This window comes from Colletotrichum fructicola, assembly GCF_000319635.2.
Source record: "Colletotrichum fructicola Nara gc5 chromosome Unknown KSG_Nara_v1_contig01, whole genome shotgun sequence".
Lineage (NCBI taxonomy): Eukaryota > Fungi > Ascomycota > Sordariomycetes > Glomerellales > Glomerellaceae > Colletotrichum > Colletotrichum fructicola.
In genome coordinates this window covers 3,137,025-3,154,641 of record NW_027094051.1, presented here as the reverse complement: position 1 = coordinate 3,154,641, position 17,617 = coordinate 3,137,025, and the positions used below count along the sequence as shown (strand labels likewise).

The following is a 17,617-nucleotide window of genomic DNA, read 5'->3' as shown; positions in this document are numbered from 1 at the left end:
GCGGGCAGATCCGCATCCCATGCAGCCACGCTGACAGCAACTTAGTTCTGGCCAGAGTAGGCAATTGCCCACGGTATCCATCCAATCAGGCAGCCCGCCTCTCTTTTGCTGCCCAGTTGTACCGCTGTACGCCGTCCCATCTGAGATGAGGCCACAACACCATCGTCTGAAATCTTGCGATACTCTACCTCATGGACGTCTCTCCTGATGCTGCCATGTTTGGTGCTCCTTCAGTGCAGCGAATATCGTTGAAAAGTGTATAATCAGGTAAACACATTGCTTTATGACCTTCTGGATAGCCACTGCACTCTCCGGCAGCTGCACCGCGAGCCACGCCTGCCTTCTCGTTTGCAGATGTCAACAGGGTGACTGCCACTCTTGAAGAGAGCTTTTTTGGTGTGATGGAAAGAGCTGGGCACGTGGCAGACAGGGCTTACCTAGGAGAGCAGACTCGCAAGAATGACGGAAGGCATGAAGCTCGGTGCTTTCCAAACATGAGCAAATGTGCCTCCTTCTTGTCAGACGTTGCGGGAAAGCACGTTCAAATATAGCAGGTAGTAGGAAGCTGCTGATAGTCGACCGTTCTTCCCACCGACGGCTTCAGCTGATGAGTGCCGGACATTAATCTCCGTAGACATTGGCAAATATCAAACTGCTTTTCCCAACAACATCCGCCACACTTGGGGATGTCATGACAATCCGACGACGTTCGAAATAGCTTCATATCGACCGTTGCGGTGTCTCCGCCCTGCTTCATCCCCCTCTGTTGCCCATCAATCATACCCATATTGCCATCTGTTTCTGTTCGATCTAATACCAATTCCAACCCCGATGGAAGGGAACTACGTCCAACGCTCCGCCAGCCATGGCTCGCTGCGCAGCAGTTACCGGTCTCGTTCTCGGCCTCCCGCCGGCCACTCGCTGCCTCATCGACCTCTGAGAAGTGTCACCGAGAGCGCAGGCCTACTGCCATCCCCAGGTCCCCTCGAAAGCATGCTCAAGACCACCACCGAGACGGGAGACATCGGCATATTCACCATCAAACCAATTGCTCCCGCAGCCACCATCCATCACTGCGCCAGGTCTAGACCAAGCATTGACGCTAGCTCCATCTTCAGGTCAGAGTCGCGCAGCAGCATCAGGACCGAGAGTAAGATCAGCCGTAGGAGGTACGGTTCTGATCGAGATACCAACTCAGAGATCATCTCCATGTATGGTTCCGAGAGCAATCCATCATCTGGTCTCAGCCTACGGTCTCCCAGAGTTAACCAATTTCGGCGCTCGTACTCTCTTACTGCAACGGCTCCTCGACAGTTGTCACGAAAAGTATCGTCACGGACTTTGCAAAGTCCACTGGGCAGCGGCAACCTGCAACGTCCACGTTCTCCTTTCCCCTACCCCACGAGATTGAAGCGCCCTGGCGTGAGGCCGTCTTCGCCTGCTGTAACCGAGAACGGGCGCGTCGACTACAGTAGGATGGTCGAACTTGATCGAATTTCGTTTGTAAGTTTGAACGACAGCACTGGTGTCACCAGTCGTGTTGACCAACTTCAGAGGACTGTCCACGGATCGTACATGCCAACTTACCCTAGAACGCGTCTTGCACCTCCTCTTTCGTTGCGCTCCGATACAAATCAGTCGATGCCGTCTTTGCCGTATGGCAACTCTAAAATGGCACCGCTCAGTCAAGATGGCCGCAGTCAAAGTCATAGGGCACTCTTGAGCAGCCAATGGAGTGGTGAACGATCAGGTACCATCCGGCGGCAAAACTCCACAGACCAAAGCTTGCGGTCATCGAGCCTGACGTCAGTTATCGATATGTACTGCAAGCAGACGCCAAACTCAGCGTCGGCTTCCATTCGCACACTCCGTCCGGCAGGCTCATTTTACTATGACTACACTGAAGGGTTTGAGACTCCAGAAACGACTGATGCTGCTCCTACTAACGAGACCAACACTCCGTTGGCACCCATACCAAAGCGTGCTTCAAGTCTTGTCAAAGCTTTGGTACTCCGCGACGAGACCAAGGCCCGTCTTGACGCCGTGGTGGACATATCCGTGAAGGATTCGAGCGATTCGTCTGGAGACGACGGTCGAGGTGCAGCCCAAGGCCATGCTGACTCGAGGGACATTTCTCCCTCCCTGGCTCCTTTTTCTTTCGAAAAGGATGGTAGTTCAGTTCCCCATCCGAACGACGCTGACGGTGGAAAAGGGTATTTCAACATGATGTCCCTTTTCGCAGATGATTCGGATGCTAGCCAAAGCGAGCATACGCGCAATTCAGCAAGGCGTGGACTCAAGGATGATGCCCATGAACACAGCATCATCACTGGGAACGAACGGGACCAGACACGTGCAGATGTTCTAACAAGAGGTTGCTTCGACAGTATTCCTCCCCAGGACGAGGTCGCCAAAAGATCTTCAGGTCAAGGCAAGCTACGTAAGTCTCCAAGTGCTCCAGCAGCTGTCATGTCGACATCGCGACAATCCTCGTCGCAAGGTGGGCTCGCGGCGTTGCTCCGATCGAGTGTTCGAAACTCTATTGACCCTGGGCTTTCTGACTTGGCGGCACTGGTTTCATCTTTTGAGCGCATTGCCAAGTCCCCTTTCCTGAGGAAGGAAAAGGGGTGCTCTGGGATGACTGACGATGCCAACTACGGCGATTCAAAGTATTCTGATGAATCCAAGGCGAATGCGGAAGAACTCATTAGTGCAACTCGTCAGAATACTGACCAAGTTGACGCCAACAGCAAGGCTGTGGCTTCAAAGCCCTTTTTCAGAGGTCATCGGAGGAAACAAGCGGTTGCGTGCATTAGCACAAACAGCCTTCGATCCGAGACGCCCACATCAACCCAAAGTGCGAATGCAACCATCATCTGCCCCGAACCCATTTCTCCAGCTCGCGAGCTCAGAGTCAGAAACAGCATCCCCCAGCTCATGAAGGCGTTGCCTTCTATCCCCAACGAGTCGCCCTACATGTCACCACATGCGTCTATCAGGTCTACAGACGACCTACGCTTCCCTGTTGAGTTCTCCCCTTTCAAGCTTGAAATCCTCGCGACTCCTCGATCAAGTCCTAGGATTACTCTCAAGTCAACCGTCGAGGATCATGAGTCTTTCAGGGCGAGCATCGAGATCGAGACAGATTCTTTGGACCGATCTACGGATCGGAAATCAGTCTCGAGCGAGGTGAACATCATCGAAGATGTGCCTGTTTCTTGTACACCTTATGAGCAAAATTCAGTGGATGTCGGGTGCGCAGCCGAACCGCGAGGACCGACCCAAAGTATTCGACTAAGGACATTGCGTGATCCGCTGGGCATGGAAGTGGAAGAGAATCCAAGCGGCACTGTCAGACGTTACCTGAGCTTCTCCAAAGACAGACCTCTCAGCGACTTGGTGGAAGACCCGTCGGAAGGCATCCAGGCCCAGGTGCAAGACAGAAAACCTCGGGATGGCCGAGTATACCAGCGTAAGGGAAGACAGTTTCGCCTCGTGACGCCCAACGGGCGAGGCGCCAGGAGAGTAAACCGTCCGCCTTACTCTCCTGCAGATACTAACTCTAGTGATGGATACTTACATGAGCGTTACATACCTCTGGCTCACCCGGTTGACGAGAATCTGAGGCCAAGCAGCTCTATCGAGGGTTACGATTTGAGCGACACACGCAGCTTCAGCTCCGACTTAAGTTTCATTCGCCCAAAAATTATCCGCAAGAAGCTTTCGCACCTGAAGATTCGCATGGCCAGATCACGTCTCAACCTGAGGGGAAGGAACATTGGTTCAACGGATTCTGACGCCACCATTCGATTGCAAGTTCAACGGGGTGTATCAGCACCTGGCCAGTCCAAGAAAGTGGGCAAAAGGATGAAAGGGTGGTTCAGACGAGCTGTCCACATTGTCATCAGGAGGCGGTGAGGACCAATATCACTTACGCAGTGGCAGACGAGAAGCGAACCAGCAGAATTTTGTGCCGTCATCTTTACCACTGTTGGGTGCGTTCTTTTGATTGGCTTTCAAGAACTTGGGCTTCTTGAAAAGAGACTTGATGATGCATTGAGAGGAATGGGGTGTAATTTGTGAGGCCTGATTGTTGGCGATCGAGTCTGGCTATGGCTGGAGCTCCGGATCGAGGGCTTTAGGCACAAGAGGTGTGGGTTTGGGTCTGGGGAAGTTCAGGGACGACACCTGGCAGATTATGTAGTGAATACAACAAGACATACGCTTCAGATAGGACTTTCCATGGGGAAAATACTTGCCGGGACATGAGGTATACCTGTGGGCTCTCCCGGTGAGGGCAGATGACGCCATGGCTTGTGCAGCCTCGAGATTTACTTCCCACAGGGTCTCTCTTTTAGGACAGCATCGTCGAGAACAAGGAGGAAATGGTCCGGATGGGAATGTGCCTTTAAAGGCTAAGATTCCCATCGAGTCCCCTTCTTTCCGGGTCCTCTCTCGAGTTTCTACCGTCATCACAATCGTCATCGCGCGGCTACATTCGTTTCGTCCAGCACCACTCTCATCATCTTGCGATTGGTAAATCGCGTCCTTTCGTTTTTCACACTCGCTTACACACGGGTTCTACAGGAACCACATTGACATCATCGGGTTTCTTTTGTCTTTTCTGTGACGTACCTACCTCTACCTACCTTCAGTTATACCTTTGGTTGCTGTGGATACCCTCCTGACCATCAAGGGAAGAACACACACAAACACACACACAGAGAGAGAAAGAGTCAGAGAGAGGCTTATCGGAACACGGGCAGGAATAGGGTTGGGGTCAAATAGGTATAAACAAAACGGTGATAGATACCACGTTCGTTTCCCCTGAAAACTTCACTTATACTACATCGACAAACACACTCATCGGCACACTACTACCAACAAACACATGAAAGATTTTGAATTCGTTGCATTTCATGATCTGAAAAGGATAATGGCTCCTGGAATAACCTTCAAGAACCCCTTTACGGGAAGCACTCACCAGACTGGACGTGGTGCTTCGGAGGAAGAGGCGGAGACCGCCGCCGGCAATGTATCTTCATCATCGTCGCCGCCATCCCGACGACGCTCTGCGCTCACGGGGGATAAGTCTACCAGGCCGACCTCCGGGAGAGTGTCTCCTCGCTCTGGGAGAGGAGACAAATCCCCTGAGAGCGAAGCTCGAAGGGAAGACGAGGACGTGGCTGCTGAGGACTCACAGCGTAACTCTTTCCCCTGGTATGAGAAGGGCGAGAGTAGTCGCATGGAGGCTGAGCGCGTGCAGAAGGAGCGCGCGAGGGCTGGGCTGCCGCCGATTGTGTTCTCGGACGAGGAGGGGGGGCCGTCGTCGGCACGAGCAGCGGCCCTGACACCACCACCACCGCCGCCACCGCAGCAGCAGCAGGGATCGCCGAGAGGCAGGCGGAGGACCTCGCGGTTGCGGTCGAGCCAGGGGACGCTTGAAGGGAGCGATGAGGGCGGCGAGTTGAGCGGGGCGACGACGCTGGCTGGGTCGTTTAATGACCAGGGCTCGGTCCTCGAGGTGGGAGGGAAGGGCAAGAAGAAGTGGAATTATGGTGAGGGGCAGCAGGAGAAGAAGCAGGGCCAGGATGAGACGCGGACGAAAGGCGCAGAGGAGGCGGAGGATAGGCCGGCGTCATTGTCACCACCACCGCCGAGCCATACGAAGCGGTGTATGTTGAAGAGTGCGTTGGAGAGGGTGGGCAGGGCGTTGCTGTGCAAGAAGAACAAGGGCAAGGGCAGTGCTTTGGGCTGCTGTTTGAGGCAGAAGAAGTCGTGGGAGGTGGTGAAGAACAAGGTGAAGTTTCCCGAGGCGTGGTGGAGGGCTGGGTGGTTGAAGAAGTGAGGCGGCTGGAGATTTCATCTGTTATGGGTAGCTTCCCTCTTTTTTTTGCTTCTTCGAAGTTTTCATTTATGCTTAGGGATAGTTGTAGTGAGCCGGACTTTTGGCTGGAGTTGGAGCATGGGATGCCACACCGTGGGTATAATGTTTATATAGCGTACGCAAGTAATGTCTGTGGCTGGGATTTTCAGGGATGAAATGGTGGATATCTTTTGCTTTCTTTTATTTGAGCAGGTATTCAGAATACACCGCCGCCTATAATGAAGATCCGTTCCTCCTCGCGACGGGCCCATTGAATGACCTTGTTCGCGCCCTGGGTGACGACGGCCCGGCTTACGTTGGGGCCGGCGACGCAGTAGAATTCGAAAATGGGCGTGATCCATGCTAGAGAGGTGGCATCCTCGGAGACGGAGTGGAGGACGCGCATATGTGAGTGTTTTGCGTGGACGGCGGCGTGGAGTTGGTGGTATAGTGTCATGAGGCGGCGGCGGGCTATGAGGGAGGAGAAGACAGGGTCGAGGGCGGACATGGAGAACTGCACGTTTGCGCGGGATTTGTACAGAAAATGGGAGATTTGGCCGCCAGGTGCGATGTCGACCGTCTTGGGCCGTCCGAGGCGTGCTGCGGCCTGGATGGTTGCGAGATGCCCTGACTGTGCCAGGGAGGCTGCGACGTTGTCGCGCATCTGTTTTAACTCGAAAAAGGATTCCTTGTCGGGGCTGATGAGGATGATGGCGAGCTCTTCCTCCTTGTTCGCGCCGGATTCCGAGGTGGTTGTTGTATGGTCGCCCTCAACGCCGTCAAAGAAGGAGACATACATGTACAGGTAGCCGCGGTTGTTGAAGGCGGGGAGGCAGAGAGGAACCCAATTCTCGCCGCCGCCGGCTTTGATACCGCCTGATTCAAAGAGCATGTTGAAGATGAGCTGGAGGTCGGAGGGGTGGAGAGAGTGCCGGCGAGGGCGGATGACGCTGACAAGCTTGCCGCCGGCGACGATGAGGCCGTACAGGAGCTTTTCTGTGCGCTGTTTGAGGAAGGCGTTGTTGATGGCGTGGCGTTGGGATTTACGGAGCTTGAGGCATTCTAGAGCCCCGAGAAGGGCGGAAGGTGAGCCTTTGGTGAAGTTGTCGGCGAGCGACGAGATGAGAGGCTCGGTGCCCTCGAGCGGTTTGCGCAGGTCCGTTGACGGGCGGTGGACAAAGATGTTCTTGAGAACGGGGAGGGTGAGTGTTGAGAGGATCTGCATGTATAGAGCTTCGAGCTGTGCTCTGAGCTGAGAGTCGCTTTCACCGAGACGGCTGATGGCGACGAAGTATAGGGGGCCCTGGATGGATATGACAAAGCGCGTCTGGCCAGCCGTGAAAGCCTGCAAAGGGTTCTTAGCACCCTCGTAGAAGGATATAATAGTCTGGATGACACCCATGGACGAGTTGATGAGCCCTAGATCGCCATGCCGACTGTAGATGGGCTTCCCTGCCGAAGAGAGGATCATGTAATGCTTCAATTTGGACTTCCAAATCGCCACGCGGTCCTCGTCCTTGAAGTCCGTATCCGCCTCGTCGGGCAATTCGTCAAACTCGTTCTCAAATCCCGCCAGGTTGCGCGTGGTGTCGTCCATCCTAAGACTCTCAAACGGCTGAACCGTGGCCGACTGTGACCTTAGTAGGTTCCACGCGGGGCTCTTTCTACTGAACTCTCCAACGAGCAGACTCGCAATGTCGCCGGCGGGGCGCATGGTCGGGGCGAAGCTCATGATGCTCATCGAATCTTCCATTTCGTTCATGCCTGTGGTGGGAGTCGCCGAGCCGCTTCCGTTCTTGGAGGAGGCGACGGACGTCCTCGGGCCTGGTGTCGAGAAAGTGCCGCGCGAGCCATCTGGGAAGGACAGGGTCTGGATGTCGAGGGGTGTGACGGCAGTTGTGGCCGCTGCCATTGCCATTCTCGCGTCTATCGAGTGATTCGAGTCGAGGGAGGGGCGGGAGGGGCGCGGGGGCAGAGGGGGAGGCTGTTCCTCGCCAGGACTGTTGTCGTTGCCATTGTCGTCGCCCATGATGGTGCTTTAGGGAGCATTTCCGCTCGATGCTGTATAGAACTGTTGGCGCGTCGCCGCGCAGCGGGTGTGTAGGTCGGTCGTGAAATCGCAGGTCAAGAATAGGAAATCATGGTGCCATGACGGTCGTTAGGTCTGTATGTCCGTGAAGTGGCTGGGCGGAGGGCAGAAAAGCCCGAGAAAAGGCAGAGAGGTGCGGTCTGAGAAGTGGCAGCTGATGATGCGCTGGTAGGAGGGGCGCCGACCTTTAGCGGTGCGGCGGCCCTGATTAGTGGGAACGTTCCGCTAAGGACGAACGACTCAGGTCCACCCCCTCACCTGAGTTTTAGGTACCTAGCTGGTGTGCTCGGTCGTGGGGGCCCAACTCTGGCAGGATGGGAATTCAGCAAATGCCATGGAGCCCTCTTATCGCCTAGATAAATATGTAGGTAAAACATTGAGAGCTGTCCCGGCGCATCCTGGCCAGGACAGATGCAGCTGCGGGTTCACCTCACGAGACAGTCGCGGGGAGTCGCTTGGATGCATTAGGTGAACACGTGCGCTAACACATATCGGTATTGTGAAATCGATCAGGCCCCAAGAATGCCATGTCTGCCTTAAGAGGTACCTTGGCTGGGGGCGACCGTCTGTCACCTCATGTGCATGCGCGCGCGCGTCCAAGACCTCGGATTCCCTTGATGCGACCAGATTGGACAAGACGAAAGGGATGCCGATCGTCGCATAAGAAAGGAGGTGAGCTGAGATAGCCAATGAGCAGTGACACCCGTGAAGGTTTTGGTATTTTGAACGCTTCTCATGCGCTATTTGGGTCAATAAACAGACGACAGAACCAAATCAAACGAAAGGGACAAAACGCAAGGTATCTGTGGCAGGTAATGCGATGGCACAATGGGTAGATGCTCGTACTGTAGAGGTATGGGACCAACTGAAGCGAATGGAGGCCTGATGACGTTGCGGTTTGTCATATCTCGGCGGTCGGCAGTGACCTGGTGCTTGGGAGGAGGGTCGCAGGGCAGCCTCGCCAGGCGGGAACGGTAACTAATTTAGTTCGTCCAATGGGAAGCTTGGGAAGCTTACAGGGGGTACCCCACTGTACACCTGGCCTGCGAAGGAGACATGGTAGCCTTTCGAGCTCAGCAGTCGCGGCCCTTGCGATCTCAAGTCATGACAGGGCGAATCGACAAGACGACGTGAAAGGGCCCAGATGCGATGAGCCCTCGAGACCGCCGTCTCAAATGAACAAGAATACCCTGATGTTCAACCCCGCCAAACGATCCATCAAAGACCGCAATCATGGCTCTTGAGCCGGGCTCTGGCCGGCGCTCCGTCTCCCCGGAGAGCTCAGGGCGGGACTCCCCCCTGCCGCGCCAATGGAGAAACCAACTCGGTGCCGGTGAGGAGCTTCAAAACAAACGGGACTGATGCAAGGTCTTGGGAGGCTGAAGCTAACTGTGTCGTCAGAGGAGGCTCCGTCAAAGGATAAGCACTACCGCAAGTACGCATCCGGCGTTGAGAGGGCCCTGACCCTCTTCGAGACAGCCCTACAGGAGTGGGCAGACTACATTTCCTTCCTCAACCGCCTGCTTAAGGTAAGTTCGATGCTTCGCGCGCTCAAAACACTGGAGAGACTGACCATATTAAAGGCATTACAAGCTCGACATCCCTCGACCACCACCATCCCTGCGAAATCGACCGTTGCGAAGCGACTCTCCCAATGCCTCAACCCATCCCTGCCATCGGGCGTCCACCAAAAGGCCCTAGAAGTCTACAATTACATCTTCGCGACGATAGGACAAGATGGGCTGTCCAAAGATCTGCCGCTCTACCTCCCTGGTCTGGCATCGACGCTCTCCTTCGCCTCCCTGTCCGTCAGGACTCCCTTCCTTGACCTTCTGGAAACCCACTTCCTCAGTCTCGATCCTCGATCCCTGCGACCAGCCATGAAGTCCGTCGTTCTAGCTCTCCTGCCAGGTCTGGAAGATGAGACCAGCGAGGACTTTGATCGGACACTACGGTTGATGGAGAGCTTCAAGAAGTCGATACGGCCGGCAGGGAGCGAGGAACTGGAGGGTCTGCACTCGACTGGTGATGATTTCTTCTGGCAATGCTTCTTTCTGGCCTCCATCACAGGTTCTAGTCGCAGAGCGGGAGCTTTGGCATACCTCGTGAGGAATCTGCCCAAACTGGGCGACTCACTGGCTCAGGGGAAGCCTGTCAAGAATGGAATCTCGGAGGAGGAGCACTCTACCCAACTGGCACAAATGGTTACCTCACCTGAACCGGGACTGCTTTTGCGCTCTTTCGCAGCCGGTCTTGCCGATGAGCAGTTGCTGATCCAGCGCGGGTTTCTGGACCTGCTGGTCACGCATCTCCCATTGCACTCGAAGGTGCTCCAGAACAGCGTCAAGCCGGGCGACTTGGAGCTTCTGTTGCGTGCGGCCGCCGGTGTCGTTATACGAAGGGATATGAGTCTGAACCGAAGGTTGTGGGCATGGTTTCTGGGTCCTGAACCAGCGCCAACGGAGAGTGAGAGCGGCATGGAGTCACCCTCATCGACTGAACCCCACAACGCCTATTTTGCGTCCAAGACCAGCTACTTCGAGGACCATGGTCTTCGCCCGTTGACACGGGCACTGCTGAGCATGATTCATGTCGATCGAGAATCAAGCCCTGCAGAGAGGGCACGGCCTTACAGGATATGCCTATCGTTGATGGATCGCTGGGAGATTGGTGGACTCGTCGTTCCCGAACTTTTCCTCCCCATCATCAACAGTGTCCGACAATATCGGGGCCAGTCACCAAGCAAAGCCGACTTCAACGAAGTTTTCCGCAGTGCGAGCGTATTCTTTGATGGCGTCGAAAGTGGGCTCATCTACGGCGAGATCGTTAGCCTGCTTGCTCAGGCAATCGGCCCAGGAAACGTGTCCGACAAGGAGCGCCTGGATAAGCTTGACTTGGTGAACTTCATCTTGGCTAATTTCAATGTACGTGAGGAAGAGATGATCACCATCCACGCGCCGCTCACTGCTTTGTCCATCTTCTCGATGCTGGAGGACACGAGAGAGAGACAGAAGTCGTCCACCGTTTCGCCAACGAAAGGCTCTGGCAAAATCGCCGAAGAGGCGCTTAGCATCTCGCTCGCTCTGTTGGATCTCGTGCCAGACCGAGCCTTTCCCGCAGCTGGCGATAAGTCCAAGAGGACTGTAGAAGCCGGTGTCCTGGCGTCACTGTCGGCAGTCGAAGTCTTGAAGAGGATCAAGTCGTTTTATGTTGATGAGCAGGGCAACCTCGATGCCAATATTCCGTTCACGCCGATCGAAGTCGGCGAGCTTCTTCTGCGCAAGTCAGGTCAGCTCGTCTGCGATGGCTTGAAGAGCACCGACTCGGATTCAGACTTGGGTGCGAAGGGAAGGATTCTTACAGCTCTTCTGTTGAAGGTTCCATCGGCGTACCATCTAGACGCGAGCTTCCTCATGAAATGTCTCCACGACCGTCTCAAACACTCCGACAGGCTGTCATTTGTCTCTTTCAACTCCATCCTTTACTTGTCTGCTCATCTCTACTCCGCCGAGCGTATCGAGCTGCCTGACCTTTCCGAACTTGTCACTCCGCTGGTCCAACATGCTTGGGAGTTTCTGTCAGCCTCAGAACCCAAGTACCACGTCGAAACAGTCAGATCTCTATGGCAGCTTCAGACTGCTTTAACTGTTCAGAACCGAGACATCGAAGCAGCCCTGGCAAGTCTCATAATTGAGAATGATGTTCAGGGCTCGTTTGCGTCCCGTCCTGCTGACGCGGGCCGTCGCTTTAGTGTGCTATGGTCTCACTCACTACAAGATTCTCACGCCGACAGACGCGGGTCAAAAACACCAATGATTGAGAAGCCGCCGCAGATTCGCTTGGCTGGATCGGAATACTACGACGTAATGTTGACTCGGCCTTTGTTTTTGATGCTGGATGCCCTTCTAGACGAGAGAACTCAACTGTTCATGACTGTCAAAGGATGGCTGAACAGTTTAGTTGGCACCGACAAGTGAGTAATACCTATAGATGTATGAATCAGGAGACTAATACGGAAGCAGGTTGTTCTTAATATTCGTTCGAAAATTCGCATCCCTTCCTTTCCTCAGGGCCAGCCATGCCATCGGCTCGCCTGCGGCGTCGGCAGCTTCCACAACCTTTACTACTGACGACGACCTGGATGTTTGTCTTTACTACCTGAGGACATTGTCAAACGTTCTACGCTGGGCCCCGGACGTGATTTGGGCTGTATTGGCGTCGACCTCGCTCACAGTCGATGCAGAGCACCCAGAAATCTCACAGATGAGTATGTAAACTGGCCCTACACGACGATGTGTGCTAATCGGGACCAGCTGGGCATGAGGGCGAGATTTCCATGCAAGAGGTCTTCATTCATGTTTGCCTGCGATGCATCGCTGGAAACAACGAGCCGGAAGAGCAACTCAAGATACGATCTACTCAGCTCCACCGCTATGCTCTGACTGTTATGCACCAAATCCTCCTCAACCCCTACGCCGAGCCCCTTGCCAGCCTTCACTTGGAGAACGTCCTCATTGAACGCCTCCTCCAATCACTGAGCGGAACAGATCCATACGTCCAGGTTCTTCTTCTGGATGTCGTATTTGATTCGCTCAAGCTTCGGGACGTGATGATCGCTGATGTCCCGGGTTCCCCAACATCTGAAAAGAGGAAGCTGAGTCTGGAGCCCCCCAAGAGCATCAGAGTGTCAACACAATCAGAGACAAAGCCAACAGCACCACCACCTAACCTACTCAAGTGCCTTCAGGCTGGACTGAGTTCTCCTAGCAGCTGCAGCGTCCTCGACAGTTGGGTCAGTTTCCTAACGGAATGCCTCCCTTTCTACTCCGACACGATTTTCCAAGTTTTGATTCCCCTCGTCGAAACACTTTGTCGGCAAATTTCCAACACATTCCAAGATCTCCAGTCCATCTTCAGGGAGAACGGTGGCTCAAAACAGGATGAATGGAACGCTCCCGAGTCGACTCTGATCTCTCTGCTGAATGCCATTGAACATGTTCTGGCACGAGCGCACGAGCGACTTCTGGTCGAGGAAGCCAGAACGCAGGTTGTCAAGGGGCCAGACCAGCAGCCAGGATTCTTCGGCAACATGGTCTCCGGTGTTTTCAACTCGGACACCCCCCAAACAAGGAGCGCTACTGCAAATGATAGACTTACGGTGCATTTGGCTTTCCAGGATGCCGTCCGTATTTGCTTCACCATCTGGTCGTGGGGTCAAGGGAACGACGCAAATGCGCAGGACACAACTTCAGTTGCTTCCTTCAGCTACACATCCCTCAGGATGAGAAACCGAGCAAGACGGCTGCTTGAGCACCTCTTCGCAGCTGAGACCCTGGAATGTCTTGAGACTGTCATTGACATCTGGAGAAGCTCCATCAATATCACAACACCAGTGCCCCTGTCGGAAGTGTTCAACTTGTTGCCGGCTCTGGATGGTTCTCGACCCAAACACACAATCCCTGCCATCTTTAATGCAATTTACAGCAGAACCAACCCTGGTGCCCTGGATGCGTCTCGAAAGTCAACTTTGACAACATCGTTACAAGACATCGACCTCGTCACCTTCTTGGTCGAGTACGCCCGCACCCTGGAAGACGACGCAATGGATGAGATTTGGCTCGACTGCATGGCCTTCTTGCGCGACTTGTTGACGAACCCGTTCCCGCACCGACAGACGCTACCGAGCCTTCTAGAGTTCGCAGCAATTCTCGGCGAAAAGGTGGACAACACCAACTTTGGCGAACAACGAAAGATGAGACGTGAACTCGGGGTAAGTCATGTGCGACAATGTGTAAGCACGTTCGTCTTACTGATTTGGACTAGGACCTTTTCCTCCGGCTTCTTACCGCCATTTTCACCACCAAGCCCTTGACCTTTGCTGACACAGCCCCGGCATACGAGAAGTCCGACAAGAATCGTGATGGGATTCGTCGGACCACCACGATCTCGCTGGTCAGCGTCCTCGATAGAGCCGAGGATGTGGTGGCTATCCTCGCCTCAATCGTCCCGAACCTTCCCAAGATCTTGGTCGAGACTGACCGTGTCTTGTCCGCGGCGAGCACCATCTCGACGAACGTCATTGGCCCAGCTTTCAGGGCAAAGGCATTCCCCGAGACCGTCTCGAAGAACACCCTGGATTTGCTTCAGGAACTGTCCAGGCTGCCAAGTAATCAGAAGACGTGGAAAAAAGACGTTGGCGATGCTTTCAACGATGCCAGGTTCTTCAACTCAAGCATCGACTTGGTGCGAAGCGACTGGTTGCCACTGCTGAGGCAGTGGACTGTCAGTGACAAGGAGCGCATGCCCGAACTCCTGAGTCGCATGAGTCCTCCCACGACTGCTGGTATCGTTTTTGGTGTCGGAGCCACTTCTGCACGTCTCGAGGCAGACCGGAAAACGCAACTGAACCTGCGCCGAACTGCCACGTTGGTGCTCGCCGCCAACGAAGATGCCTACGTTACGGAGCTTCCTCTCATCGTAGACAAGCTTGTGGAGCTTCTTGGTGCCACGGCAACGTCCTCGCCATCTTCTACAACACGTGCAGAGATTTACATGCTCATTCGCGCTCTGGTCCTGAAGACGAGTGCGGTGCACCTGGCTATGATCTGGCCAGTCATCAACGCCGAGCTCCACGCCGCGATCGCGTCTGTGGTCGCTGCCGACCACAGCACAGCATCCGACATGTACAATAACCTATCGATTTTGCAGGCATGCAAGTTGCTTGACTTGCTCATCTGCGTCGCGCCTGATGACTTCCAACTCCACGAGTGGCTCTTCGTCACGGACACCATCGATGCGGTGTATCGATCAACAAACTACCAGCCTGTTGCCCTGGTGGATGAACTTTCAGAGGAGCTCGGGACGATGGGCATTAGTCTGTCTCTGCAGAGCACACCGGCAGCCCACCTGGCCGCGAGCAGCTCACACAGGCGCCCTCTTCTTGGACCGGGCGGCATCAACGACGAGGTCAGCATCGACAGAAAAGACGAGCTGGTAGGCAAGATTTTACGACCATTCTTCGGCCAGCTGAGCATCTTCGCGTTCGAGTCGACGTACGCGATGGCGCCGCTGGACCGGGAATTCTGCATTCAGGGGCTACTGAAGGATTTGTTTGACGAACGTAGCGTGGTAAAGGCGTTGTAAAAGTAGGTATCATGTTTTTAATCATCCCATGAAAGAGAGAGAAAGAGCTTAGCCCTGAATGAATTTCAAATTTTCCACGATTGACTTGGCGGCTTGAACGCCCCTGGTATGTACGCCACCATCGCTTTGCTTGCGCCCTCCATACAATACTGCACTACCTCCAGCTTTTCCCCGTCCGGAGTCAGCTTCGCAATCTGCCTCAAGTCACTCGTCCGCGGGAGGAACAGCGCATGGTCCATCGGCATGCACGCCTCGTGCAGCTGCTCCAGGTTATACGGCTCCATCTTGCTCAGGTCAAATACCTCTGCGTTGCGGTACCCCGGCCCGCCCCACGGCGGGCTCGCGAAGACGACCGTCTCCTCGAGGGGCACGCGCAGCTCCTCAGCCAACGCGCCTGCTGGATCCGTCTTGAGCTTGTCGAGGAACTCGAAGCAGTCGCCATGGACCCAGGTTATGTAGTCTGCGACCTCGTAGAGCTCTGCGTTGTGCTGGGCGCAGGCGAGGGTGGCGGCGTCGCGCTCGATGGAGATGACGCGGTCCCAGCGGCCGGAGGCGGCGAAGGCGATGGTGTTGCCGCCGGCGCCACCGAAGATGTCGACGAGGAAGCGCTTGGAGGAGTCCGTGTAGGACATGTCCTTTGCGACGGCGTTGGCGACGGGTTCAGGGGTCACGCCGAACCAGGCATCGTTGGTGAGGTAGACGCCGTCGTCATACCAGGAGAAGATGGAGCGGCGCTGAGAGAAGTATCTAGATTACTGCGTTAGTTTTTATGGTTGGACAGAAGAATGGGGGTTGAATACTTTTGGAGGTCCCAGGGCACTTCGGCCTTGGATTCATAGTGGTGGCACTCATCCGTCAGGGGAAGTCTGGCGGCTGCTTTCATTTTGATGGTGATTCATGAAGCACGAGTCTTTGGAAGCACGCAGTATACAAAGAAACTTTGAAACAAAGCTTTTGATGGAGACTATCAAGTGTTGAGGCCAAACATGGTCGTTTAAAAGTACCTTTTGGCCACTGAGGCCGTTGAAGACGAATGAGCGAGGCTGCAGGAAACTGCAGTCTGGAAAACAGTGCCCCACTTGAGGCGCCCCACTAAAGCGGGAAGAGCTTGGACCATATGCAAGGCTGACGATTGGCTCACATTCCTTGGATGACAGCTTGCTCCAAGGGGAAATAACACATGGTTCAGAGCTTCAAACACCTTCGCGCGATAACTTTCCCCAACTTTGCCAATCACAATCATCTCCAGCCAATACCACCGAATCAACGTAGACGGGATAGCTCAGCTCGAGTGCTGGGCGCAACACCATGTTCAATGCGCTGAACCGCTTCATGTCCCGCTTGGACGGGCAGCAACCAACCCAGCAGAACAACCAGCAGGGCTCTTTCGGCTTCCAGGTCTTGAGGAACACGAACCTCGAGCTGAACGTGGAGCCTTGGTTTGACTTCATCATTGGAATCAACGGCCGCCCGATTGTAAGTTGGAGCCCTCTTCCTTCTACCTCATTCGCCAATCTCTCCCTTCAACTCCGAAAACAAGACCACTAAGACGACGAACCAACAGGACAACCCCGACCCCCGCCTCTTCGCCCAAGAAGTCCGCAACTGCGCCGGCGGTACCGTCCTCCTCGGCCTCTGGTCCGCAAAGGGCCAGCGCACGCGCGAGCTCCATGCCCCCGTCCCGCACGACACCGCCTCACTCGGCCTCTCCCTGCAGTTCACCCCGCTCTCCGTCGCCGCCAACATCTGGCACGTCCTCGACGTCGCCGCAAACTCACCCGCTGACGCCGCCGGCCTGCTGCCCTACGGCGACTACATCCTCGGCAGCCCCGAGGGCGCCCTGCACGGCGAGGGCGGTCTGAGCGAGCTCGTCGAGGACCACATCGGCCGCCCCTTGCGCCTGTACGTCTATAACAACGAGTACGATGTCACGCGCGAGGTCACGATCCAGCCGAGCCGCGAATGGGGCGGCGAGGGCGCGCTCGGGTGTGTGCTGGGATATGGCGCCCTGCACCGCTTGCCGCCGCCGCTGAACGAGCCCGTGAGCGCGCCCGGGGAGATGATGTTTGACGGGGAGAAGGACCCTAGCGGTGGTGCGGCGTACGGTGCGGACGCGGGGCAGGCCTTGTTCACTCCGGCTGCCGCTGGTCTCGGGGCGCCTCCGCCGGCTGATCCTGTCGCGGGAGGAGGGGAGTTCCTCGTCCCAGCGCAGATGGTCGCCGCGGGCAGCGCGCCGCCGCCTCCGCCTGCGGGCACGGCGACGACGAGGAAAAAGAAGGACAGGCACCACGGGGGCAACGCGATGATGGATGATTACTTCAAGGAGCAGGAAAAGAAGAGCAGGGAGCTCGACGGGGTTTCGAGCGGTGGACGTGGGACGCCTGTCGCGCCGCCTCCGAAGACGGGGGGACCGCCGCCGGGGCCGCCTAGGGCCGGGACGACGTCGCCGCCAAAGGAGAAGGAGGAGGGCGGTGAGGAGTGACGTTTCAGGGACAAAAAGGTCGGAGGGAGTGGGTGCA

The 17,617-nt window shown here is 55.5% G+C and overlaps 6 protein-coding genes across 6 annotated transcripts; 4 read left to right on the top strand and 2 right to left on the bottom strand.

Annotated features, from left to right (window-relative positions):
• Positions 1–1,818: 1,818 nt before the first annotated feature.
• CGGC5_v000921 (uncharacterized protein) lies at positions 1,819–3,918 on the top strand (the record flags this gene model as incomplete). Its single annotated transcript, XM_066150741.1, has 1 exon — positions 1,819–3,918. One exon carries the CDS (start codon positions 1,819–1,821, stop codon positions 3,916–3,918), a length of 2,100 nt encoding a protein of 699 aa, XP_066009853.1.
• A 1,018-nt stretch (positions 3,919–4,936) lies between these two features.
• CGGC5_v000920 (uncharacterized protein) lies at positions 4,937–5,848 on the top strand (the record flags this gene model as incomplete). Its single annotated transcript, XM_032020011.1, has 1 exon — positions 4,937–5,848. One exon carries the CDS (start codon positions 4,937–4,939, stop codon positions 5,846–5,848), a length of 912 nt encoding a protein of 303 aa, XP_031882811.1.
• A 235-nt stretch (positions 5,849–6,083) lies between these two features.
• MON1 (Vacuolar fusion protein MON1) lies at positions 6,084–7,895 on the bottom strand (the record flags this gene model as incomplete). The annotated part of the gene is made up of 1 exon (XM_032020012.1): positions 6,084–7,895. One exon carries the CDS (start codon positions 7,893–7,895, stop codon positions 6,084–6,086), a length of 1,812 nt encoding a protein of 603 aa, XP_031882812.1.
• Positions 7,896–9,188: 1,293 nt separating this feature from the next.
• On the top strand, positions 9,189–15,098 carry dop1 (Protein dopey; the record flags this gene model as incomplete). The annotated part of the gene is made up of 6 exons (XM_032020013.1): positions 9,189–9,288; positions 9,357–9,484; positions 9,539–11,928; positions 11,978–12,222; positions 12,269–13,725; positions 13,779–15,098. 6 exons carry the CDS (start codon positions 9,189–9,191, stop codon positions 15,096–15,098), a joined length of 5,640 nt encoding a protein of 1,879 aa, XP_031882821.1.
• A 65-nt stretch (positions 15,099–15,163) lies between these two features.
• On the bottom strand, positions 15,164–15,981 carry tgs1 (Trimethylguanosine synthase; the record flags this gene model as incomplete). The annotated part of the gene is made up of 2 exons (XM_032020014.1): positions 15,164–15,845; positions 15,899–15,981. The coding sequence occupies 2 exons, from the start codon at positions 15,979–15,981 to the stop codon at positions 15,164–15,166; spliced, it is 765 nt and encodes a 254-aa protein (XP_031882814.1).
• A 425-nt stretch (positions 15,982–16,406) lies between these two features.
• On the top strand, positions 16,407–17,580 carry CGGC5_v000916 (Uncharacterized protein; the record flags this gene model as incomplete). The annotated part of the gene is made up of 2 exons (XM_032020015.1): positions 16,407–16,574; positions 16,663–17,580. 2 exons carry the CDS (start codon positions 16,407–16,409, stop codon positions 17,578–17,580), a joined length of 1,086 nt encoding a protein of 361 aa, XP_031882914.1.
• Positions 17,581–17,617: the final 37 nt, after the last annotated feature.